The following is a 26,868-nucleotide window of genomic DNA, read 5'->3' on the forward strand; positions in this document are numbered from 1 at the left end:
CAACACCATAGCAGCAAACCCCACAGCTCGCTGTCTACCACAACAGGCGGCCAACTGTGATTCCATGCTTTTGGCTATAACTTAGAATGTAATTTTCTTTGATGCCTATGTGTAGTAAGAGTTATTCAGCTGTTCTCAGACTGCGGGACAGAGCAAAACCACCTCCTTAAAAACAGTAGTGCACAGAACTGTCTCCTCACTGCAGCTGTGATACCTTAAGAGGAGTAATACTGTTAAAATCTAAGAAAAAAGGACCCTCTTGTTGAGGCAGGAATGTGGTGGGGATAATGTTGTAAACTCCAGCAAATACGTTCTCCACTTCCAGGTAGCAAAATCCACACCTACGATTAAAGAAACTACCTGTTAGAACCAAGATGGGAAGTATGTTTCAAACCTCTACCAATTCATTAAGTGAGCATTACCTGTAGTCACCACTGCTCTTTTTCTGAAAGCCATAGGAACCAGGATCTCCTACTGTTGAGACTGTGATGAGCTCAAAACCAACACTGTATTGCCTGCAAGTAATGTGACAGACTGTTACTTCAGTTATATGGGGCATTGGGCTTTTACCATGAAGAGGGCTATTTATTAAAAATGACACTGTAAAACTGGAATACATCTAAAGGTTTTGTCACATTTGTCACACTGGAAGACGACAGGGCACATTTCAGGTTGAGAACTAGACGATATGGAAAATGCCTGCTAGAAGTTACCCTCTGCATTTAAGCTGACTCCAAGCGATCTGACCTGATGGCCGTCAGGTATCAATGTTGGTGATCTCAGAATTTTCCATTTCGTGCTACAACTTGGGCCAGATTGTCTATTACCTGTTAACACATGTGACAGGCACCACTGTCCCTGTCATTCAAACTACCCAAGTACGATCTGCAAATGCAGAAGAAAAACGCACACAACATCCCCACTCGATTAGTAGAGCCACACCTTTGCACTCATTTTTGTTTCATGAGAGCAGGAGGTTCCTCAAAACAGGGAGGATGTATAGAAAAGTGATGCGATTTCATGGGGCCCACAGTATAGCTTTGCAAAAGATCAACACTTGACTGCATGTCAGGAGGTGGTATTATTTAGAAGCGCTGCACACTGGTATTTTTGAGGCAGATCATGAATTCCACCAGAAGAATTTGACCTGCATAGGTCTACTTCAGAGGGCACTGACATCCAATACTTTCCTTGGCCTGCTAGTGGCAGAGTAAATGCACTTGCAGAGCTGAAGCTATTGCATAGGCCATTATTTAAGAGCCGGCTGTAAGGTTTTGGTATCCTCCATATTAGCTCTACTACAGAAGAAAAGGAATTATGATTGTAATTAGTTTTAAAAGGAACAGTCCTTTGTGCCTTCTTCCTTTCTGTGCAAGGCTTAGCCCTACTCAGACCTTGAAACTGAAGAGAAAGGCAGCTCCTGCTTTCCTTGTAGGTCAGTAGTAAATGTGTAGGTTTGAATCACTTTTTATAGTGAAGTTAGAAACATAAATAGTACAAAATCTAAGCCACTTCCCATACCTTACCTTGCCTTCTGGATTTTCAGGGAGCTTCCCACCCTCCCCATGGAGGTTACTGACAAAGCTTTATCTTTAGCATGTAATTCTCTCGCTATGTCGATGCATATTTATTCTCTACAAACCTTGGTCCCCGTAGTTCAATGAGTAATGGCCCATTCTTGTCCAGCTGGAATTGGTAAATGGGGTTATTTTTGTAGGTGTCTCTGAAGTTTCCACATCCCCCAGCACTGTGACCTTTCCACTGTCCATTAACCTGAAAGAAGTCAAAAGTACAGGAAGTACTTTATAACCTGAGGAGTTGTATTGCTTATTTATACACACAAAAGACTAGAGACTCCTCTCACTTTAGAGGTCACTGACTTTAGTAACTTTCCTAATTTTTAAAGTGCAAGTGATAGACTGTGTTAAGTATTCAGAAAGTTTCACTGCAGCGCTCCACCCACCTTGATCAAAGCCTTAGATCATTTATAAGTGTACTGTATTTTTCAGCTTATGTTAAATAAGGACCAAGTGACTGTTTCTAACTGTGACAAACTGCATCTAGCAGGTTTTTTGTTTGGTTTTTTTGGGTTTTATTTTGTTTGTTTGTTACAGAAAGTAAGTGCAACACTGCTTGTGTTGAAACCTTTCCTTTTGAAATCACAGCCTCCAGCCCTGTCCATCCCCTCTGAGAACCAGCATTACAGGGGTGAGGTATCTGTAAGGACAGATTCTGCAAGGACAAAGTCACACAAGAGGAAAAATTGCTGCTCAGACTTTGAGAAGCAGCCCATCTGTTTGCAAGTTCCTCCTGCTAGTCATTAAACTGAAAGGTTAGACTTGCAAGACATGCCAGGCATTCACACGAATTCATAGCCGAGATCCATTTCTTCTGTTACTTCCCTCCCCTTTCTCTCAAATCAGCAAGGAGCAACATTTTTTCTTGTGATTTAATTTCTTTACTCAGTGTCCAAAAACCTCAAACATGGCAAGTTTGGAAGGAGCGGGGAAATTCTCCTCCCCCCTCTGCCATGCTACTACACAGGAACCTAAAACTGCTTTGTGCTGTTAACTTTCCAGGCCTCTTCCACCTCTGCTGCACTTAGTTCCAGGAACCTTCATAGGGTTTGGTGAGCTCCAGAAGTCACCACTCAATTTTAGTGTAAGTCATCAAACAGAAACTGCTAACTGAATTAGTTACCTGCTAGTTTTTAAGTGTTTAGGTGACTTAACTTTTTGTATTTAACCATAAAAGACAGAGCTGGCCTTGGATCAATAGAACATGCCTTTTATTTGAACACCAGACAGGTATCTTCAAATAATTAACAGGAGGTTTCTATATACTTAACCTTCTTACTGTTTTCCAGCCCAGGCTGCCTTGAAAGGGCTGTTCCAGCAATAAGAGCTGGTACCAAACGCTATCTGAACTCAAGAGCGTAGCTGCAAGCCAACATGGCCCCCTGACCCTGCAAAGTAATGCAATGTAATGTAATGTAATTTAATCCTTGGTTTCAGGCATGAGCCTGCTAAGAACTGGACGGTTCCACTGTGGCTTAAACCTGCCTCGTTTCTCTCTTCCTGAAGAAGTTACTGTTTGGACAGAAGACTTCTGCCTCTGGTGGGATACCCCAGGGTATGCATGGTAGATGCTGAGATTAAAGTTAACAGCAGCTGACTTATTCTTTCTTGAGGATAAAATTGCCAATATATGAAAATACATGCAAGTTACTTCCTCCTGTGAGTTCTTGGCTATATTTATACATCAACTGAAGGTATAACTGCAGCTCATGCTGACAGCTGAAATATGAACAGCAGCTGGCCCCAAAACTGCCTGGGCTTCTGACTTAGTATCAGTCAAGTTTTTTTTGCTCCTGCCCCTGCTGCTGTACCATGAGCATTTCTACAGAAAATGTACCACGGGTCTATGGCCTTGATCCTGTTTGGCAATGCGACTGCTTAATCCCAGTGGTTACAGACCCTTGAGATGTCTCAGCAAAATTTAGGAACAACAGCATATTGTGATATTGCCATCCTAAGTCCATTTGTCACAGTCTTGCTACTGGTGCCCTCGGTTTGCCATTGCCAAGTTCGTCCCATCGTGCCAAGACTTTTTCCAAGAAAACCATGCAATTCTCTCAGGGGAAAATGAGCAATGCTTTTCTGGGGTTTTTACTGTGCAGTCGTACTAGCACAATCTGATCTGAGTAATTAAGTACTAGGGCACAGGTTGTTATTTTAAAGGCCAGTCTGGTTTACAAAGGCTTTGCAGTGCATCTGCAATGGTACAGCTACAGCAACATCCTATCCTGAATTAACAGGGCAGCTAATCATCTGTCAAATTATAAGTAACTTGACTACAGGATTGATCTTGTGGTAATGATGCTTAGATTAAGCTTTAGTTAAGACGACGGACTAAGCCAGCATTTTTGAGCATTAGTATAAAAATATATTTAAAAGCTTTCTACATCTCAAATACAGAAGAGCCAAACCAGAGTTATTACCCACTGAACCATAAAAGAAAATATTTCTTTACCCGTTTGGAAGTGGTGTAAGGTGTAGGAATCTTGGAAAAGGTGAACTTGCACAAGGAATACACCTGTGTTGTAAAAGAAGAAAAGCTGGTCACACATTCATCTTGCACTTTTCATAAGAAATCATGACACATTAAAAAAAAAAGCAGAATTGCCTACGCATCATTTTAGATACTTGCTAACTACATGTCTGTATGACTCATCAGATGACCCCATCTGAAACTCAAAAAACAGAATAGTGCTGGGACTAACAAGACTTGGTTCTACTTAATTTTTATTTAAAAAAGCAAAATGGAAACAATCTGCATTTTACCTTTTTTCAGTGACAAAGAGACATCTAGCTTTGATCTCTGCCTGTAAACAGATACTTTTTATTCTAGGAAATCAAAGAGTTTTTCATCTGATTTCATTACTAAGTTTCATTCAAACCACATACATTATATTGTCTTAACTATAACAGAGAACATTATCAAGCATTTCATTCAGTGATTCTACTCCATCATTCATAGCCTCCCACCCCAAAATAACAGTATCAATCCAGAAGTACACTTGTTTCTCAAACTTGCAAATAAAGGACACTTCATAATTTAACTCTTTACATTCATTAAGAAATCAACACTACGTACCCTGATGGTGTAATGGATAGTGTTTTGTTTCTCATACTGGGACACCACTAAGGTAAACGTATGGGGCCCTGGAGAGGTCAGCTTTATCTTGGTCAGATAATGAGGGCTGTTGATCCGAATCCCATCAATATATGGAGGGGGATCAGCTGCAGAAGAAAAGGACAAACAGTTTTCCTGGATCAAATAATCCCCCAGGTTGATAAACATCACAGCCATTTTACATCAGTATATTTTACCAGGAAAGGCAGACTGTAAGGTTAGACTGTAAGCAGACCTGAGAGCTCTTGAAAGAATAAAGCCGCAAGATTCACTCATAAAAATGACAGATAATCTTAAGAGCAACTGTTATTTGTAACTGTGAGGTACATCACACGTGACAGGACACAAATTCTGCACTTGAAAATACAACTTAAACCCCATGACTTGCAAGAACTGCTTATCCATCTCCTACCAGTGTCACTGTTCAAAGGAGACCTACTGTGTTTATGTTGAAATTCCAAGAGAAAGGTAATGTTGGACCACTCTTTAAAAATCTGAAGCCTGTCCTTTCTCCATTGGCTGGACAGTTCCAGAAGTCAAGCTGCCAAAATCTTTGGCCACTGGGTAAACAAGACTTTAAAACGTGTTCGTTTCTTTAACAGACTGACACACACTGTGTTCTCTCCAAATCCTTGTGATCATTACAAAAATGTAGTTGCATCCCTGTATCAATGTACATGTGGTACTTATTATAAACATCCCAAATATTTGCTTTTACAATCAGACAATGTAATTTGTTATTTGGCCTCTAACTAGTTCTTTCCAGACTTCTTCTAATTTCAGTGAAGCTGGAACCAGTCTCTCCAATTACTTTGATAAGCCCAGGATCAGGTCCTTTTATTTTCTTCCACAAAACAACACGGGAGAGAGGAAGGGATTAATATAAAACAAAGAGAAGCTTAGGAATGGGAAATCGCAGCCTCGCTGCCAAAGGATTAATCTGCTTTGTACTGATCTTAACAGATGGCAAAAATAATACTGCAGCTTGACCAATCTATTTCCACGGAAAAAAGGTTTTAAACAAGTTTGAGCTCGTGACATTGAAGTTTGCAAGAGAGTTTGGGTAGTGAGACAAAACACATGAATCATCCAGTTCTTGGTAGTGGTCTTGCTGGAAGACTGCCTCTTTCAAGCACAGCTGAGCAATTCCCTCCCTGTACAAATGTGTTTGCCTTGCCCACTTAAGAATGTTTTCAGTAAGACACAGGTGTATAATAAACACTGCTACAAGTACCAGAAACACCAGAAGCGTGTCTTTGGCTGAAAGGAGAAGCAGATGCTTTAATGAGATCTGCTCTTGCAAAAACAAATGATGATTTGGTCAGGCATCAACAGATGCTTTCCACAGAAGGACAGCTTAGAGTTTAAGGGTAGAGTCTGGCAGGGCTCACTGAACAAGACCAGAGATGAACAAGCCAATCCTTACCAGACGTTCCAATAAAAAACAAAAACAAAACCAAATTCCACTCTTTGTTGATAAGAGCTTCAAAAGTTAACTCTCTCATTAACTGTAGTTATTACCTGCTGCATGAACAACCACCTGAATGCAGCCCTGGTTCTAAAGAAGTTTCCTATATGTAAAAGCAACAGGCCAAATCCTACCTGTCCTAGGATGCACCTTCACGAAATTCTTCCAAGGAATATTTTTACACTGAGACCTCTAACTTGATGTAAAGACTAAATAAAAATAAGACATTATGAGTTCTAGTTTTAAGTTGCAGTCTACTCTATCCATTCAACCTGGGCATTACCTTTACTTCCTGTGTCTCAATCCATGTTTTATTTCAAGACAAACTGCAGATCTAAAACACACATGGCTTTTTTGCAGCTGCAACAAAGCTCCAAAAGCCAAGCCACCTCTTTTCAAGGCGAGTAGAACGTGGCCTATATAATGACCATGAGTAATACTCTGATAAAATGTGAACATCTAAATATTTTTCTTAAACACTCCATACCTGCTAATTTGAAATATGTTGAAGTGTTTGGCTGTATCTCATGAGCTCACTTAGGTATTTTACTAAGCCAAGTTCATAGAACAATTGACCTTGACAATTTTCATTTAGTGGAAGCCATAAACCTCTGAATAATTTCACAAATGTGGGGAACAATTATGCTATCAAATAAACAGAGGCACAAAATCTGTTTCCTCTAAGCATTAACTACTGCCGCTGCAAAATAAACAGAATAATAAGGAAAATGCTGTGCGAAAACAAGCGTCAGCAGGACTACACAGGTCTTAGCGTGCCTCCAACACATACAACTCGGTTTATTCCTTCACCGAAGGCTTTCGTCTCCACAAAATCCTTTGCAATTCTTAATTTCTAACATCATCTTTTTGACAATTAAGGCACACTAACCTGGATAGTAAACTTTTTTGCCATCAGTCTTGTATACAACCATTGTAATGAATTCCCGATTATGTGCAAAGTCATCCTACAAAAAAAACACAAATCAAGTAGAGTTACACACTTCTGTGGAGCGCAACTAATGCTTGAGCACAATCAAGTACACATACTATCATCCCCTTCGATCACCACATGGTATGATCTGATCTTTGTATTTACCAAGATACCCAATTTAATCCCTTAAAGAAAATACCTGAACTAAACAAACTGCCGCTAATTTAACTTATAACCCCTCAGTTGCTTCATTAGCTTTATGACAGAGAACATAATTACCACAAATTTTTACTCTGGGTCTATTTCAACAATCTTATATACAATTATGTGTACCTGCTGAAATTAAAATTTATACATGTACATAAGTATTCACACTCGAACACAAAAATTTAAGCAGTAATATACCAATAACACAGAAAGCTATACAAAAAGATTTATAGATGATATAGACCTCAGAATACAGAAGGTGTAAGACAAAGAGTGCAGCACCTTATCTGTGATGTGCCTGCTGAGCAGAACCCAGACAGCAGCACCACCTTGTGGGCACTGGACCTCCAGCTTGTACTGAGGGTTATTGGCCAGGCTGTAGGCATCCTTCACCGGACCCTGCTTTGCATCCCAAGTGCTGGAAGTAACACAGACACCTTATTAGACAAGTAAGATACTAATTTGTTCTTTGAAAACTAACTCCAAATCCTACACATATACAGAGCTAACCATGATCAGTAACAAGGTTGTTTTCCACAGGAATCTGTGACAGTGGCTACATAATACAACAGAGTCAGAAGTGCTACCTTACAATTAAGTTTTATAAATGACTTTACTGCAATACAAGTGTGATAGTAAAAAATGCTAAATACAGACCGGCTGTTTGGTATGGTAACTGCAACCACACAAGGTACAGTAAAAGCTGAGCCATTCTGGAAGCCCAGGCTAGCCAATTATTCTAACAATTGCACACACCACATTTTTTACTAAGGGAAAAACAGCTCTGCTTTTCTAACTGTAAGACTCCATATGTAAGCTATGGTGAAATCCAAAAGCTTGTCACACTTTTTCCTCCAGTTTTTTATTCAGATAATTTTCCTTTTAAGGTTTGATCTGTTTTATGTTTGAAAGGGTGGCTGCACCAAGTGTCAAAAAAATAAAAATCTTTGAAATTCCCTATAGCAAACTCTGCCTGCTGCCTCATGAACTGTCTAGACAAAGAAAATAAGGTATGAAAAAACCAAAAGTGCTGTTGACTGAATGCAAAGCAGGGCACACTGGGAACAGAAGCAGATAATGCCATTTGTAAATCCCATTGACCCTCCCACATTTTTCAAACTGAACAGCATGCGCGGAAGGCTGCATTATCAGCTAAGTTTTAAATCACCACCATTATTGCTCGGCTTTTTATGGCACCTGCCACAGTGCTAGGCACTTCGCTACACAGAGGTGTGACAATCACTAATAATACAAGGAAAGACAGACTACCGGATGAGCTTTGAGATTAGCACACACATTACCTCATCATGCTACATCACCACAGTGTGTTTTAGAATTAATTTGAACACAAAGATGGAAGGAACCTTTGCAGATAAACTCAGCAGTTGAGCTATGGATGAAGGAGCTTGTGCAGAGCTGACATACAGAGAAAAAGTGCCGTATAGGGGAGTGGAAAAATCGAGAAACCCTTGCTTTCAGAAACTGAAAGAGAAATTTATCCTCAAACTGAGTGACAAAAAGATTGAGTGTGATGGATACCAGGTAGGAGACAGGTATCACGTTCAGAAAATCAACAGGCAAGGAAGATTACTTACGATAACTGTGACTGCTGAAAAACAGAATTAGTTTAACTACTTGGACATCAGTGAACACACCCTGTAAAGACAACAGGTGCTACACAAATGACTTGCAACTGGCCAGGAAAATGAGTTCTAAATAAAAACTAGGTCACTCAAGCACTGTCTGGTCACTGCTTAAAGATGGACTGCACAAAAATCTGGTTTCTATTCCAACAGAGAGAGGTAGGACTGAGGTCAGAATCTGGTTACACAACCATAGGTCCACAGCATCACCACGCAGAGGCCACTGGAGTTTCAATAACGAAGAATGAGTCAAAAACAAAGCCTGGACCGAGAATTTACAAGTGTAAAGTCAGGCTCTAGAGAGCATGGTTGGAGCCCAACCTCTTCAGTTGTAACTGGGAAGAATGGAAGGAAGGAAACACCACATCAGAACATTTAGTGAGATATCGACACAGAGGTTTTATCTCTTGGACCAACCTGTGAATACACGTAGATTCTTTAAAAAGACTTGGGTTCCAACTCAAATAAATAACATCATAGTACTGGCACAGGTCCTCCCAGGAAATCCAGAAAATGCCTAAAAACAAAGTGCTGTTATTGCTTCCTTACCAGACACTTTGCTTTTACTTGTTTTTCAAAAGTCTCTTTCCAGGCAAATGATATACCTTATATAAACCCACACTTTTGTAAAATTTAGAAGTAACTTCTGCATTGCCCGAATTTCTAGATTTAAACTTAACCCTGAAAACAAACAAGTTAAACCAAGAAAACCAAGTTAGTCTCTGTTTATCATCCAGGAATTTCTGAAGCTGTCAGAAAGCTTTTCATTCTCAAGCACTAAGCAGAAGACATGACAGAGTATGTTGTATCAAAAGAGAAATCATTAAGGGACTCTGACCTGCCTTGCCCTTTCCTAGGTTTCTGAAAAATAAATTTGTTACGTAGTCAAGCAGGTTCCACCAAATTCAACAACCTACTTAGGCAGCAATCCAGCACAATCAAGTATTCAATCAACATGTGAGTACATGTGAATGTATTTCTAAGGTACTCCATCCAATATCCATGTGATTTGCTTTTTAGCACCCTGAATCTGCTTCATCTTTACAACCCTCTCATGCATTTATTCTAATGCTCTATAGTTCCCTTAATTGCAACTCCAGCCAACAACACCACCTGCAAGCTGACAGATTCTTGTGAAACAAACTCTCAAAAAGGTAACGGCCTTGTAATTCAAGTCTCTGACACAGGCACTGACAGATCTTGCAGTACTAAAAAAGAAAAATCCAATTAGAATAGCTACTCCCTTAGACAACAAGACCAGAATGTAAATCCAGTCAGAAGAAACAACTCCCTTAAAATTATTAATGTAATTTTATAGAAATTTTAACTAATAGATGTTACAGATAAAAACTCCTTACTAAATGAATCGGTAAATAAATCATGAGCTCAACTTTCATAACTGTCACAAAGCCAGGGCTGCTACTCTTACATTCAAATGAAATTACTATCTTGTGATATTTTTTACACATTTGCACAAGGCTTATCCTTAAATGCTGTAATTTGTTTTGGATGCATACTGTTGTCAAAACAGAGTGGCACTGGACAAAAGGGCTCTCTCACAGAGGTACACAGACAGCACCTAGAATACTATAGAAAGGGCACCCATCTTTTTGTGCATCTAAAACACAGCTTCTGCAGAATTTCTGAACTGTCAGCAGCCCACCCTGTCACCAGCAAACCCATGCTGACTCTCCAGATGCTACGCTCTGCTGCTCCCTAGGGAAGATGCGACAGGAAAAAAAATCACTCCAAGGGATTTCTCTGGACAGTGACAAACATAGTGGTGCCACTGCCTCAAAGATCAATCTCAATCTATTCTTACAGCTGGAAATAGAATGTATGCAAAGATTTGTGCACAAATATTTTATTATAATGCAAGGGGGGGAAAACCCCAAACACTTACCTCCATGCATAACCTCAAATATAGGCAAGACTAATTTAAATACTACTGATTACAGTAAACATGTTTATACACATTTGCAAATGTTGGAGGAAAAACCCCCACAAAAAGTCTATACACATACTAAAAAGCAGCATCACACAGCTTATTGTCAGAATGATACCTTTGCGCTGAACTCCCCCACACCCAGGTACTGAGAGAGCAGCACTTCAGTAAAGATGCAACTCCTTGTCAATGAATTTGATAGATATTACAGAGTCCAGATTACTTAAGCCCAGACAAACCTGAAATGACAGATTTAGATAAAAAAATGCTTCCTTAAGTTTTGGGCTATTTAGTTTCTAATATTTGTTTTACTTCCCCTCTCCTTGTGCTTAAGCGTTTCTTTCCATCTTCCTGCAGGGAAACACCACAAAGATCTACATTAGCTGAAAAGATAGTGACTTTTAAAACTGTATTACCATTGTCTATTTTCTGAGCTGTTCTGGGATCAAAGTTCAAGTATTTCTGTAAATCTGGGGTCCAATTTCTTGTGTCATTTTCACTGTATCGTCCCTTCCAACGTAAGTGGCTCCAGGGATTTTTCAACTGAAGAAATCGAAGTCCCTAAAGAAATACAAAATAAAATTTCTAGATTCATCTTGTCAAGGTAATTTTTATATTTATATTAATATGGAATATGGACAAATACTCAAGAAAATATACCATCATTAAGCTTTATAGAATTTCCCAGTTGAGCTGAAGACAAAATAAACTCTTTAAGTCACTAGAGTACAAAAAAAAAAATCAGTAGACACCCATCACAGACAGGCATCTGAAAACATCTTGTGTTTTACTTGATACCTTATATTCTCTTATATCCAAGACTGCATACGCATGTGTTGGCACTAAACCCCATTTTTCTCCTTCCTCTTCAGACATCACCCCTGTCGCTGTTGTGATAAGGACATCTCCCTTGTGAAATCTGTTCAAAAAGAGGTGAAAAACAGCTTAATTAAAATTTTGCGAGTTGCAAACTAACATTTGCCAGACACTGTAACAGTATGTTTTTACACTGTCCATTAGTGTGACCCTGCTTTATAAAAACTAGAGGAGTTTTTTTGCCAGCAGAAATCACTCCTGAGAAAGCAGAACTATTTTCTTTCAGTATTTAAGCATGTGCTTAAATGAAAAATCATTATTTTTATATTTATTAATTTCATATTTTTAATAAATAAAAACCAGCATTTATCAATCTGAAGTTCAATACGTGTCACTTTTTAAAGATGTTCTTCCCAGATCTTCAGCTGAACACAAATGTGGTTTCATCAACACTTCGCCAATCACTGCATAAAGCTCTGTCACACCCCCAGAATTCTGAAGGAGCTTCCCAAAACCTGAGGAAGAAGTTCACGCTTCTATACTTTTGCAAGCGTTTAAAGATGTGTGTCCCTTACCATGACCTTTACAGGGTCTGAACTGTCAACTCACAACTGAATTCTGCAATTGTTCTGAATCGCAGTTGTTGATTTTATAATTAATTGTTGTGAAGACACACTAGCATCTTTCCCAGCCCATGCTAAAATCCAAGTATATCCTCAGCGTCCCTAGACAGTTTACAGGGTCACTGGACTATGGATCAACACATTTCCAGTCTAGCACAGGTGAACAACAGTGATGCTATAATGGCCTGACCACAGTCACACCTCCAAATTGCGATGCCAGAATATCTGAAAAGCTATTGGCAAGCAACTGAGAGCTCCTAAGCTACTGTAGAAAGAGTGACACTCTTTTATCATGAATGCAGATGTTTCAGTCAGCGTAGTATCTCCCTTCTACTACATTGAAATGAGCAAGATACTGGTTGAACAAGACAGTTTTGAATGAAATCAAAGTACTTGCTAGCTGGCATTTATAAATTACAGCTGTATCTTTCACCACAAGCAGAATTGTTATGGTAGGTCTGAAGATCAGCATTGCAGTTTGGCACACAGAACACACTTTCTTCTACTTTTTAAACCCTTAACTTGCACATAGGTGCCAACATGCTCTTCTCTGACTCTAGGTTCTGTTTTCTTTATCATGAAATTGGTTACTTTTTTTTTTTCTTCAAATGAAAAGAAGAAAAATAATCTCACATAAAATTCCCCAATATTTTACTGTTCTATTCTATCAAACCCAGCAATATATCAGTTTTTGTTCTTCTAGAAATCATATGCATATTTTATAAAGGATATGTGGTGCTGGTATTGCTTTTACAGTGGTATCTCAGTACTACACAGCAAGCATTTTAATTACTTAGGAAAGAATAAACTGCTACCTCTGATAAAGCATTCTGAAAGTACTATCTTTGTTGAAAGCTTGATTGTCAGAGTGCATAGCAATTCTTTCAGGTATCCAACCAGTCAGTGCGTGGAGATCAATATTCTGAAATGCAAGCATACAAAACAAATCAGAATCGATAAATCATGTAAAAACATAAGATTATGTCTGTACACAGTTGTAGAAGTGCCTTGAAAGAAATCAAGTATACATAAGTTACAATATAGCTCTACACAGAAAAGGCTCAAGATTAAGACTATATTAAAAAGCCCGTACAAACAAAAACTTACTCAATTAGCTTGGGACATTTCCAAATAGCTTCTCAAATAAAAAGAACCCACCCAACTGGAAATTGAATTGATGAAACAAACTGGAATTTCAAAGCAATGGAAGCATGAGAAAATTATCAGTAATGCTTAATTCTATGATGTGTTCCATTTATTTGATTCACAGACTTTTAAAGCACAGTCTCAGAAGCACTAGTTGGAGCCTTGCTATTATATATGCACTTTAAATTATTTACGTTTTACTTCTAAGGCTCAGGATTTGGGTTTTTTATTCTTTCTGGTAAAGCTGACACTGACATGCATTTCCATAAAAAGAGGCTTTAATCTCCCCAGTTCATCTCCTTGAAATACTGCTTATTCCCTTTTCTTTTGCTTTGTACTTCTCAAAGCAAAAGCAGACACCATAAATGTTTGAAGTGTCAATAACCAGCACTGGTGGGTGGGAACTTGAGGAATTACAAGTGCAACACAGCCAGTAAGTAACCCTGATAATAGAAGCAAGCTGTAAAACAGCCGAAAGCAGAGGGGGTGGGAAAGGTGGAGATTAAATGTCACAAGTCAAGCTACTTTTCCAGATAGCAAGTTAGAGGATGACAATGGAAATAAAACACAGCTATTTTCACCAGCTTCTGTCCTCCAAAACAAAGCAGCTGACATAAGCATACATGAAAACTTAGGCCACATTTACCCCTTATACAAAGCTGTATTTATATCCATAATGATTTTTCAAAATGTGATGATTACCAAGTAATACCCTCCGAGAATGTGATTATTAAGACAGCAACTAGAATGCAAACAGGACCATAAAATAAAAAAATCATACAATGTGTTGGGTTATAAGCGACCTTCAGAGGTCATCTAGTCCAATGCCTTGCAGTGAGCAGGGACATTTTTAACTATGTCAGGAATACACTGTTACAATTTGAATGAAGTTTAAATTAGAATCAGTAATACTTCCTAAGTAATGAATGAAGATTATGTGGGTTACCCATTTCAGTAGACCATCCCTCTTTGAAAACATAATTTGCACGTCAGTTTAGCTGCAGAACGATGATTGTTCCTTCAGTAACCACATTATAGGAACCCATCACATACTGATGTAAATGAGTGGAACAATCTGATAAACTTTCACAGATCAAAGTACTTGCTTCCTCTATATACGTGTACTAAATGACTAGCTTGTTCCTTTCCTAGCTGACTCCCCTATCTAATGAGAGAGAACTGCTCTATTTATTGAACAACAGTAAGAAACCAAAGTCAGCAGTATTGATATGGGCAAAAAAAAAAGTATTACTTCACCCATCACTTTCATCTAGACTCTATATAAAAACACATCTACTTCCCAGACATAAGTGCCAATTCTGCAGTCAGACAACTAAGATTAACTCTGCCCATCAAGATGTCTTGCTTATTCTACTTTGAAGGAATAAATCTCATCAGTTACAGCTAAGCATATTTGTGAAAAAAACAGAAAAAAAAAAGAAAACCGCAAATGCAATACTTACCTCCCAAAGCAATTCACTTGGATTTCACTAGACAGAAAGTTATTTGATCCAAGATTATTTCTAAGAGGCAAAAATTCCACTTAGATAATCTGGTACTTACAGAATTTGATCCAGGAAAATCATATCCTCCCATGACCTTCATGTAAGCCTTTTCTATTAGTGATACCCATAATTCATTCTTATTGTTAGAATACGAGCAGAGAAGTTCCCCACTGTGATCAACAGGTAACTGGTCATCTATGATTACCTGTATGAAGTAAACCAATGAAAAATTACCATAAAGCTAATAACGTATTTTGGAAGTATTTAAAAAATAAAACCAAACTCTCATTAATATAAAACTTCTCAGACACAGCCAGACCTGATCATTGTTCTCACAACTGGACACCTCTATCGATCCTGCAGTGATTTGCCCACAGTGAACAAGAAATCCCATTGCCAGCTCTCACTTTGCACTGGTCCACTGGGTGACCTGTGATCACCTGACTCACTTTCCCTTATCTAAAATGGGGATGATGACAGTACACTCTCATGAAGTGGCTAACATCTATTGTAAAAGGTTGCCACAGAAGATTTCAGTGTAATTGCCAGCATAAAAAGAAGAGAAAAGCAACATTCCTCACCTAATCAGGAAACAGAGCATGAACTGTGTTTGGTAGCTAGCAGAAAAACAAACAGTTATTTATCTGTAAGAAAACAAACTATGTATTATATCATTTTTATAGTCTCTAGTTCTAAATTTAAATTGCTTCTCTCTGTAAAGGAAAAACATCCCAAAGCAGCAGTTGTGAAAGTACTGATATTTCTTCTTTAAATTAGTAGAATGTATTCTGTATTATTACAGATTGTTACTGCAGTATTTGTAGTGGTCTAAAACAGTTTCCCAGAACAGCTATTTCAGTTTCACATTGGACTTTAGTCCATTACCAACACAGGCTACCAACATAACACAATTTCTTGTCAAGTCCTATCTGTGCAGGAATGAATAATCCTGTTCATAGATGAGCAAATGGCCTTTCATCCTAACAGGCAGCCATTAGGAGATACTTTAGAAAGAGTATTAAGAGCAAGGCAAGCACATAAATGATATTTCTCTGAAACACTCATCCAGATTCCAGAATTTTGCAACTCAAGGACTTATGACTCAGAGGTTATACCTTAACAATTAACAGTCTTTGAGGGCTCTTCTCCTTACTTCCCTCCCCCATGAATATGACCACGCAACTTCTGAACTCCCATAAGCATTCATTTGTCACTAGGATCTGCAATAATCAGTGCTACAGTTAAGTATTATATGTAGAAATACATTATTTTATGCCTTTATTTGTTGCACTGAAAAGCAAATGAAGTTTTTTGTGAGTTTATGAAGTCCTATCATGTCTTCACACACCTACTTTCTAAAATTCTGTGGTCCTTTGAGTTACTCCTCTCTGATCATTCCATGCCTATGCTCTTCCTGGATGCCCCTCTCTGTATTTTTTAGTTCTGTAACCTCCTTTGTAAGATGGAGTGGAAAAGTGGATTACTTGCACATCCTATTCATAAATACATGATCCATAATTTTGTTTCTATACGGTTTTCGTAATTCTTTTAAGCAGTAAAAGAATTTTAAAAATCAATTTAATGTAAAGCTATTTTCACTAATGTGTGTAGAAGAAATACCTACATTTTGTTACATACTTCACAACCAAAAAGAATCTCAAAAGTTTAACAATTGAAAACCACTTTCCAACAAAATGTATCTAAAGTTTCTGCTATGCAAGCATAGCTTCACAGTGAACTAGACTAACCCTTTAAAATATATGACTTAAACAGTATTAGGTCTTCCCAGCAGCACTTACCTTTCTAGGTACACCATTGATATGAAGCTTCACCATGTATTTGCCACATGGATTATATTCTGGTTCTCCTTTCTTATTCTGAGGGTAAATTATACTGGGGAAAAAAAAAAAAAAAGGAGGCAATTGTGATATAAATTACTTAGCTGTGTACACACCGATAACAGTCAAAGTGGGATTAACACAGTCTGTTTCTGGAATTTACACTGAACATAAATATGGAATTTTTAATGAAAGAGCAACTGAAATTTATTAAAAATGACAATGATGTTTAACTAGGTTTCATTTTCCAGGCATTGCTCTTGCTGCAGTTCTCTGCTTAATATAGTAACTAAAGGAACATAAGTAACCTAATTGCTTCTCCAGCAGAAGCAAAGCAAACAAATTTATCTTGCTATTAAACAAATGGTATTTATATATCTGTAGTATAAATACAGTATTTGCTTGAATGACAAGTCAGACATTTGAAGAAGACAGTGCAGAACTTGCTGCTCTTGAAAAGAAAACCAGTTCAGTTCTAATAAGTATAGGTTAAAACAAAAAAATCCAGGAACAACATTTGCACACTGGTCTGACAATGGGCTCCTAGCAGAGTCTGCCAAATCCATGCCAGATTTATCACAGGATGCCAGTCAAGTGGCACTAAGATACTGCTGTTTATATTAATTCTACAATGAGATGCAAGATGGACCCCTTGTTGCACAGCAGTTGGCACAGCAAAGTAGGAAGATAAACCTATAAAGCACTGTAAGTAAAACTTTTATTAAAAACCAAACAAAACCCTCCATACTATTTATTATTTCTCAAAGCACATCTGAAGTTAGACTGAAGTGTCTGTATACCCATCTATATAAAGTTAGCTTCCCTCTCAGAAGTGATGAAGCCACTTGAGCCCCAGGGAAATGAAGGTGAAACAAATGCTATTTTTTACTGTGCTCAACTGTCATAGAAGATGTTGCAAAAGCTTGGCAGCATTAAGTCTGAAAAGATCGTAGAAAGCAACAGCTACTTACCTTGTGATCAATTTTTTGTTGTATCTTCTTTCATATGCTGCACTGATAGCTAGTGATGCCACGAAAGAACAATCTGACACTATTGTCTATAAAGAAAAGAAAAGAAAACCAGTGAGGATGTTTACTAATAACTTAGATATTGCAAGACAAACAAGAACCAAGAGAAGCAAAGCTACTACTAAAGAGCCAGGAAACGAATGTTTGGCTCAACATGAGGCCCCTACAGAGCAAACCAGAGTTATAGTTATTCATGACAATCAGAGGCAAGTGCAGATACCTCAGCATTCACCCACACTGACTCTCTCCTCCCCAAAACGTGCTATGCAATATAAACCACATTCAATGGCACAATCTATTGATGATTTCAGAATAGCTTGGGCTACCTGCAACTTATCACTAAACAAGATGTTTCCACTATTCTCAATGGGCCACTCTGCTTCCTGACAAATAAAAATATAAAAATCTTGCCCATTATTTTTTCCATGCAGTAAATTAAGTGAACAATTTGCTGCTGCATATAGCTTCCATTTTTCATACCAATCTTACCACCATTTCTGCAAAACAGGATTTTCAGCTGCAATTCAAATTCTGGTTTTCACTTCCACTGCGAACACACCTGTTTATTCTGCATGGAATCTGAAGTGATACTATTCATTTATTTATGTTTTTAATCTCATGAGAACCAAAGAAGCACTCTCAGATTTGGTGATTCCTTTTTGAACAAGGTCTTATATTCCCTGCAATAAAATGCTAGCAGCACATTTCTCTTTAGAGACAATTTACCTGCTTTATGCTGAAACTTGATACAGTGTAAATCATCGTAGGGTTATTTGTTATGTCATCTGGTCGCACCCACTTGGCAAACATTGCTTTCTGTTTCGGGGATAATGGTAACTTTCCACATCTATCACTAAATTTAAGAGAGAAAACAATAGAAATAAATCAATAGCAGTTTAGAAAACCTTTCCAGGGTGTGTCCAGTCTTATATATTTCTGACAGATTGTCCTGCACGTGTTTTGCACCATCACACAGGTTGGTATACAGAGATGTAAAACAATTTCAAAGAACACTACTGCTAAGATTTTGATTTTTAGGAAAAAGGCAAAAATACTAAAAACATGAAATAAAACCCAAGAGCTTCCTTCATTCAGGACTGAACAGGAAAAGGGAATTCCAAAAAGCCACCTACACCTGCAGAAATTCCAATTCTTCACTTTTTTCAATATGATGAACTAATAATAAAAAGTTTCTTTAGTTTTGAAAATAGCAAAGCTTGTCTGACTGACGAGCCTTTAGCTGAAAATTGAAAAAACAAAACAAAACAACCCCCTGATGTCTTTGTCTATTATGGCTGTGTAAACTTAACATATTATTGCTCATGGCGCCCCCTCTCTGGAAGTGTTCAAGGCCAGGCTGGATGATGCTTTAAGCAACCTGATCTAGTGGGAGGCGTCCCTGCCCATGGCAGGGGGGTTGGACTGGGTGATCTTTAAGGTCCCTTCCAACCCAAACCATATTGTGATTGGTCCTTTACGGAGGAAACAGCTATCACCTTCATTTTACAGGTAGCTGAGGGAGCTAAACTCATTAGCGTGCAGCAGAATCAGGAAATGGACCCAAGTTGCCAGCCCAGCCCAACACTCCAAAAAGCCAAATATAATGCTGTACTCATAGGCCTGAAGACACAACTGCAAAAGCATTGCAGAGCAGAATCAGCTTACATTAAACAGTTTTAAGATCAGACCAGGAAAAGGAAGTGGTAGTATTTAAATATCTCTGCCTGAATTATATTTAAAAGCCTACTTAAACAGTTTTAAACTCTGAAAAAGAAGACATAGAAGTACCAAATATAGAAAAGCTTTGGAAATAAAAACAAAGTTCAGTAATTGAATCACACTTACGAAAATGGCATAGGGAAGGCAAAACGTTCCCTCAGATCAACACTCATGAAAGGTACATATTCAATGCCATTAATTTTCGAAGTCTTCCTGCAAGTCATAATAAATATAGTTACAAACCTATCTATCATTTTTCAAATATTAAGTTCCAGAAGGTAACAAAGTTAGTTCTTAAAAACAAACAAAACACAGTGCTTCTGAAAAAAAAGACAACTACCTCTTGAAAATGAAACAATCATTATATTCCTTTGGGTTTGAAATGTGCAATACCTGATGGCTCAGTCACTAATTTTACAAGCACATACATGCAGATGAGTCACCAGGCCAGGCCAGAAATGATTATCAGCCACAAACCTCTCCATAGATCTAGAAGTCACATTTAAAACTACATTTGTCTAAACAGAATTTCTCAAGTCACTTAAGCCTCTCATTAAAGAGAGTCTTAGGATAAGTTGACAGCAATTAACAAATTATTAACACTTAGATTTCATCTAACTGGGGCAGTATTTTGGAACGGTTTGTCAAAAAACAGTAACAAAGTACCACATTTCCTAGTACATTTTTGACTGAAGTGCACAGAATACTTGGAAAAAAAAATAAGAGAAGCATATTTAAATGTGAATGTAACTTAAGCTTTAAACAAGGAGTTAACCTATAAAGGTATGTGAACTAACTTTAAATTAAATTATGATTAAAAGGTGTCAAACAACTTGAAGTTCTTTTGCAAGACTGAAAAAACCATGACAAAACCCTTCAAAAAACCTCTAAAGGACACTGAAACCATCCACAAAACCAGAAACATTAAATGCATAGGCACTATAGTGGGAGAAGTAGTAAAAATTTAATAGGCAATTCTTAATGCTCTGCAATTTTTCTAACACATGTACATTTCTATCTTCGTGACCGTATCCTCAGTCCATCTCAGTCCCTTGAAGTCAACAACCAGACCGTTTTTTTAAACCCTGGACAATGTTGAGCATCACCTCTGTGACAATCCTTTTTATTGCACGTGGAGGAGGAGAAAGGTTGAAACACCTATCAGACAATGCTTTTCTTATCAAAGATATATTTGATAGTTCTCAAAATTTTCAATTTAGGCTAAAGGTTTTATGGATTATTTGTAGCTTATTCCATCTGTAATAAAAATCAAAGCAAAAGGAACTGGATGTAACAGAAGTCACAGTTCTATAAAACATTATCTTTCTTCAATTTCCAGTGAAGTAGTAGTTGATAACCTATAAAAACAACTGTACCTTGGCTTCTCAGAGTCAGATCTTTCATGAACTCAGTCAGGTAGATAATGTATAACATACAAAAAAAGGCTATGAAAACTAATCCCAGTAGTCAGTTACAAGAAACTGTCTTCTAAATACACTCTAGAAATCATGCCCTGCGAATAAAAGCCACTAATTACATTACTGCAGAGAGCACAAGAACTTATTAACGTGTAGGTAATACCAGGAGCAGGGTTTGTTAGAGGTGGTTTTCCAACTCTGTTTATACATCTCATGCTTCAGCTCTTTCAATCTACTGTGTAAGATGCACAAAGGATGTGAGCACAAATGATAATATTTTGGAAAAAAACTTGTCGTCAACTTACCTGAGTACTTCAATCTCCTCTGCAGTGTATCTCTGACCTTGAGACTCACTAGCTTGTACTGCTCTGATTGTCTGGGGTTTATCATTTAACGAAAAATCAGGTCCCAGTGGAAAGAATGTTCTGACTGGCTGATTTGGTTTAGCTGCATTTGACTTCTCCTTCTGAGATGACTTTGACGTAGATTCCTTCAGTGCCTCTGCTCTAAAGCAAATAAAAATGTATTTTGTTTGTAACAATAGTAAAAAAACATAGTTATGGTTACTTATCTCTCAGTTCATGTTCCCACATAAGTTAAATGGAATGAACAAATGCCCAAGTTGACCAATAGCACTTTTCCTAAGAAAAACCAATTTCTGATGCCAGTACTTCTTTATTTTCCTGTTCTAGAACCAATTAAAATATAGCATTTCCAGTTCATGTGCAATCTACTTTTGGAAGAACTCATTAGATTTGTGTTGCCTTTAAACTATGCTAATAGGAAAATTTGTGTAAGTGTTTATTATCTGGAACCTCAGAACAAGACCACTGAAACATGGAGAGAAAACTGATTTGCATTCTCTCATACCTTCAGCATTTAATTTCTCTAGCAGCTGCAATAACAGTAAAAACTCACTAGCATTCTCACAACTCAGCATTTCAACTGCTTGAAGACTTATTATTCAGGAGCCATCTTCTTTTGTTGCCGCATTAAGCTGCTGGACAGTCACACATATACAAAATATGGGATTTTCTTTGAACACAGACTGAGAAGTGCTGAAAAACAGCTTATACTGAAACTTACCCCAACACAGTCATAGAACCACAGAATCGTTTAGGTTGGAAAAGACCTTTAAGATCATTGAGTCCAATTGTAACCCTAACACTGCTAAGTCCACCACTAAACCATGTCCCTAAGTGCCATATCTACACATCTTTCAAATACTTCCAGGAATGGTGACTCAACCACTTCTCTGGGCAGCCTGTTCCAGAGCTTGACAACCCTTCAAGTGAAGAAATTGAACTTACATTAGTGTAACTTGTTTCAGATAGAAACTCCATTACCCATACAATCAGATTGCTACTATCAAGATAATGATTTAGCAGTTTCCAAGCTGTCTTCCTTAGGAAGAGATGCCGACGCCCTGACGTATTGCTCACAGCTGAATTCAGCATTTTTACAGAAGCAAAAAACTGTAGTACAGTACTCTGATTTAGATTTCTGAAGAGTGAAGTAGTGCATTGGTACTAATGAACACACAGTCCTTTTCTAATTCTGCATGTCCCAAGATTCCCAGAGGGTTGGCACAACAGTTGCTATATTCAGTGGTACAGCAGCTGGAGCTATCAGCCAGGAGAACTCTACAGGTGCTTGGTCTACCCAGAATCCTTACTTTTTGCAGTACAGAACAGACACAGCAGACTGAGAATCCAACTCAAAAAGTGCAGTTATCCCTGACAGCAAGTGTGTTTACTATCACTGGCAATACTCACCTATCCAGTGCTTGTCGAGCCAGCTGTTTCAGTTTTGACTGGAGGCCTGCTTCTGAAGTTTCAGTAGCCTTAAGTGCAAAAGAAAAGAAAAAGCTATACGTCAAAACAACCTTGCAGGTTTTATGAGCTCAGTTTGTCAAATTCCACATTTATAGATTACAGCAAACATTACCTAGTTATTTTTTACAATTCTCTTTTGAAATGAGTATGGTTTTTAAAAAAAATCTCTAAAAAATGAAAAGCATACTAAACAAGTGAATATAATTTTGCTGTTCTAGTGAAAGTTCATAGAATGGAAGTGATATTTAAAATTCCTCAGCATGGGAAACACTTTATGCACAAAAAATCTGCCAGAAGAATTAACTATACTAAAACACTACGGGCAGAAAGAAGACAAAACCAAATTTTACATATACTATTGAGCTTAGATGTGTTCCAGTTCTTTTCCCCAAATATGGTAACTTAAGGAAAAAAAAAGTTTAAATGTTTATTTCATAAATACAAACAAACAAGATTGCTTGCAAGTTAAAAATCTTGTTCTTGCACATCTAGGGCACAAAATAAACTATGTCAGGGCACCAAAACAGGTATCAAGAGTGCTAACTTCTGTTCTCAGCTGGGAGGTCAGCTATAACAGTTTAAGCTTTTGCTTTTCTTACGGATGAAGCATGACTACTGCAGCTAAACAATCTGCAAGAAGCACAACATGAGGTGTAGCTTCTCCTGCAACACCCACAAGCAGGTTTCAGGTTCTAGCTTTGTACATTCACCAATTCTCCCTGGTCAGCTAGGTTAACTGGGGGGCGGAGGGGGGGGGGGGGGCAGAAGGCAAGCTAATTTCACCCCAAGAAACAAAAGTTAGAAACACCCTCTATAAGCAACTATTTTCATTTTCAAATAAATTACATCCCAGAGTTCCTGGTTGGAAAAGACTTTGAAAGATGTAAGCAGCTGAGATGGAACATCAGCACACTCATCTAGGAGTCAGCCACAGAAGAGGAGGAATGGCTGCTGAGTACTTAAGGGTAAAGAAGAAACAAATCTCTCCACCTGAATATACTGAGGAGAAAGAGAAGTAAAGCTTCAAGATAACAGAATTCCTTCAATCTTCTTTCATCCTGGGAAGAAGAAGGTACTTCTTGATCACCCCAAGGGACAAAGCCTACAGTCATCTCAACAAAATAATACGCTAGTCAAGATTAAAAGAAACTTTAGCAGTATCTGTACCTAATGAAATACCTGATAAAAGCAGCTGTTAATATAATTTCAGACTAACTTCAATATATGTAAGTAATATTTGCATGCACTGAGACAACAGAAGGAGGAACACAGCAGAGGAAGAGTACGCTGCTGCAGTGAGTTTTATGTAATAGACTGAAGACCTTCTGCTGCAGCAGCTCAAGTGGAAAAACTAGAGCAGTTCTATCAACTCTTCATCTGGTTACCCTGCATCACCAGGGTTTTTTAGGCTACATAAAACTAGCTTACAGATTCAGAGAAAAGAAGATTTTACTCTAGCATGTAGCAACAGTAACATTCCCTTCTCAACAACCCACATATATTTACATTATAGAAAGGGAGGAAAAGTGAAAAAAGAAAAACAGACTTGGTGGAGTTACATTATGATGGTGAGCTCTTCCTGGAATGAGTTAGTTAAGGCAACTGGACTTAAGGGAAAAAAGCAGTACCTGTAATTATATTTCTCATTATTTATGTAATAGCCAATTCATTCTCAGTCTTAATTTCCCTGTGAATTGAATTCACTCACAACAGCTTTAACATTGAGCACTGAGTAATCAAGTAGTATTTTTACTAGGTTTAGCATCAGTAGACAGTTATGTTTTCTGCAAGTGTTACACAGAAAATATTCCCTTACTTTCTTTAATGTAGTCAGAAAGTAATACAGCTGACACATCAGCAAGTCATCTTCAGTTCTAACTGTTTTTAACTTCTGTTTTAGTGTTGCATAGACTCCAGGGCAAAAATAACATCACAAAAGTTCCAGAATATTTCCAGTTTTAAGTATAATCCAGTTCAGGAAAAACACATAAATCACAAGTCCCTATAAATTTACAGTGCTGAACAGCAACATAACAAAGACTGGAAGAAATGTTAAAAAAATGGGAAAAAAAAGATTAAAAATAGCTTTTAGAAATACAGGTACTCCATTTTTAAGCCAGCCTTTAAGTATAAGTCACTTGTGTAAGTGGAAGAATTTCTTACCATCACATAATTCCACCAAGTTAACCTGTAGCTTAACATACTGTTTTCAAACAGAGTTCCACCGCTTCTGTGTACAACTCGATAGCTTCTTCTGCATTGCCTTTGTCATCTTCATTGAATGCCTGTGTAACCAGGAAGTGAGCGCGCTCCAAGTCCAACTGCTGTTTTGACTTCAGAGGGTCTGTGTTCTGTGACTGAACTAAATGAAAAAGAAAGTATTTAGCTTTCTACAGTGGCAGACGTTAAGACAAGACATCCTTAATATGGTACGGAAAGACTAGCAGTTCTAATCAGATGGGTAATATCTGTTTCTTGGCTGGAAACCAAATATTTCTACACTTTGCTAAAAACAACTTTGAAAGGACAAGAAACCATCACCCCCCATCACTCCCCCCCACTCAAGCAGGAATACACTCTTGGGATATGTCAATTGATGTAAATAAAATCTCTTTCATACTACACTAAGGACAAGGTGGTTTAATTATGTAAATAAATGGCATAATTTATGAAAACACATCACCTGTCACAATATACAAGTTCCTTAGGTGTCTCTCTCATTCAATACCTCTATTAATGACCTGAAGGAGAAGATGGAGTATACCGTCATCTAGACTGCAGACCCCACCAAACAGAATCATACAAGGACACAGCCGCTATTCAAAAGGACACAGCCAAGCTAAAATGACAGGCTGAGAGGAACTTCAGGAAATTCAACCAGGACAAATGCTACACCTTGTGTCTGGGCCAGACTAAAACCCTGCAGGGTACAGCTCTGCGGGGAAGGGCCTGGGGTCGTGGGGGACACAGCCCAAGTCAGTGATGAAAGCTGACAGCACCCTGGACTGTGTCGGCAGCAGCACAGTTAGGAGATGGGGGAAGTAGACTGAGTAGACTGTTTTTGGAATACTACATCCAATCTCAGCTCCCTAATGATGGTTGGGGCTGGAGGACTTGGCCTTTTGAGAAGAAGCTGAGAGAACACCAGCTTGTCCAGCCAGGAAGAGAGGTGGCTTTGGGGGGAAGTAATAGCAACCTGTCAGTAACTGTGAGGTTATCAGGAAATTGATTCAAACTGGGGAGAATCCAACTATCTATCTATCTATCTATCTATAAAGTAACTAGACAGACAACTGCACCCTGGAACAGGGGCCCAGAGGCACCAGGGAATTTCTGTCCTTCAGCGTTTTCAGGGCCTGACTGGACCTGAGCAACCTAGTCCAAAAAACAATGTCTGCTCTGCTTTGAGCAGGAGATTATTCTATAGACCTCACAAAGTCCCTTTTTGGCCACTGATTCTATGATTCTGAGAATTGCAGATGTGGAAGAACTTGAGATTTGGGTCTAAGCACAAACACAAAGTGGCTCAAGCAAGGAAACCCTTACGAGAGCAAGGCACTCTTCTGCCTTCTCAAAGTTAGAAATTTTACACAAATACCAGACACCCTCTTGCTTCAAATTCATCGTGTAGCTAAGGTTTAGGTGTGAATTTTGACTGATCGATATTTGCTGCTATATTTAATTACGTTCTCAAGTTTGCTCTGCAGATGTAGTTCCTAAGGCTATTCAAAAGGAAAGAATGCCCACACCCAAATCCTTAGGAAGTAAGTCTCTGCTTAATTTCTGATGTATCAATGTGTTCATTGTATTTGTGGTCCTTCAGAAAGGACAAGAAAATTAGAATAGTGAAAACCAGAGCAAACATTATTGATACATATTTCACAGCACCGAAAGGCTTTCCATTCAATTAATTTAAGCAGAGGTTTAATTAGAAAGCTCCTTACTCACCTGCTGAATGGAGAGCTTGAACTCTCTCCAAGTACTCATTTATTTTTTCTTGAATATTTTCTAAGTTGGACCCTGCCATCCCAGCATAAATCAAGGCTTGTGC

General features: G+C 38.1%; 1 protein-coding gene across 1 annotated transcript; it reads right to left on the reverse strand.

The window, feature by feature from the left end:
* Positions 1-196: 196 nt before the first annotated feature.
* Positions 197-26,868, reverse strand: CAPN7 (calpain 7). Its single transcript, XM_010187697.1, has 20 exons — positions 26,766-26,868; positions 25,022-25,179; positions 22,758-22,825; positions 21,288-21,488; positions 19,691-19,777; positions 18,572-18,698; positions 17,789-17,874; positions 16,779-16,872; positions 15,038-15,184; positions 13,144-13,250; positions 11,688-11,808; positions 11,306-11,450; positions 9,362-9,461; positions 7,584-7,719; positions 7,053-7,128; positions 4,657-4,802; positions 4,033-4,095; positions 1,643-1,773; positions 423-515; positions 197-341 (listed from the first exon to the last, which is right to left on the reverse strand). Exons 1-20 carry the CDS (start codon positions 26,842-26,844, stop codon positions 197-199), a joined length of 2,310 nt encoding a protein of 769 aa, XP_010185999.1. The 5' UTR covers positions 26,845-26,868.

The sequence above is a fragment of the Mesitornis unicolor genome, unplaced genomic scaffold, assembly GCF_000695765.1.
Source record: "Mesitornis unicolor isolate BGI_N332 unplaced genomic scaffold, ASM69576v1 scaffold47906, whole genome shotgun sequence".
Lineage (NCBI taxonomy): Eukaryota > Metazoa > Chordata > Aves > Mesitornithiformes > Mesitornithidae > Mesitornis > Mesitornis unicolor.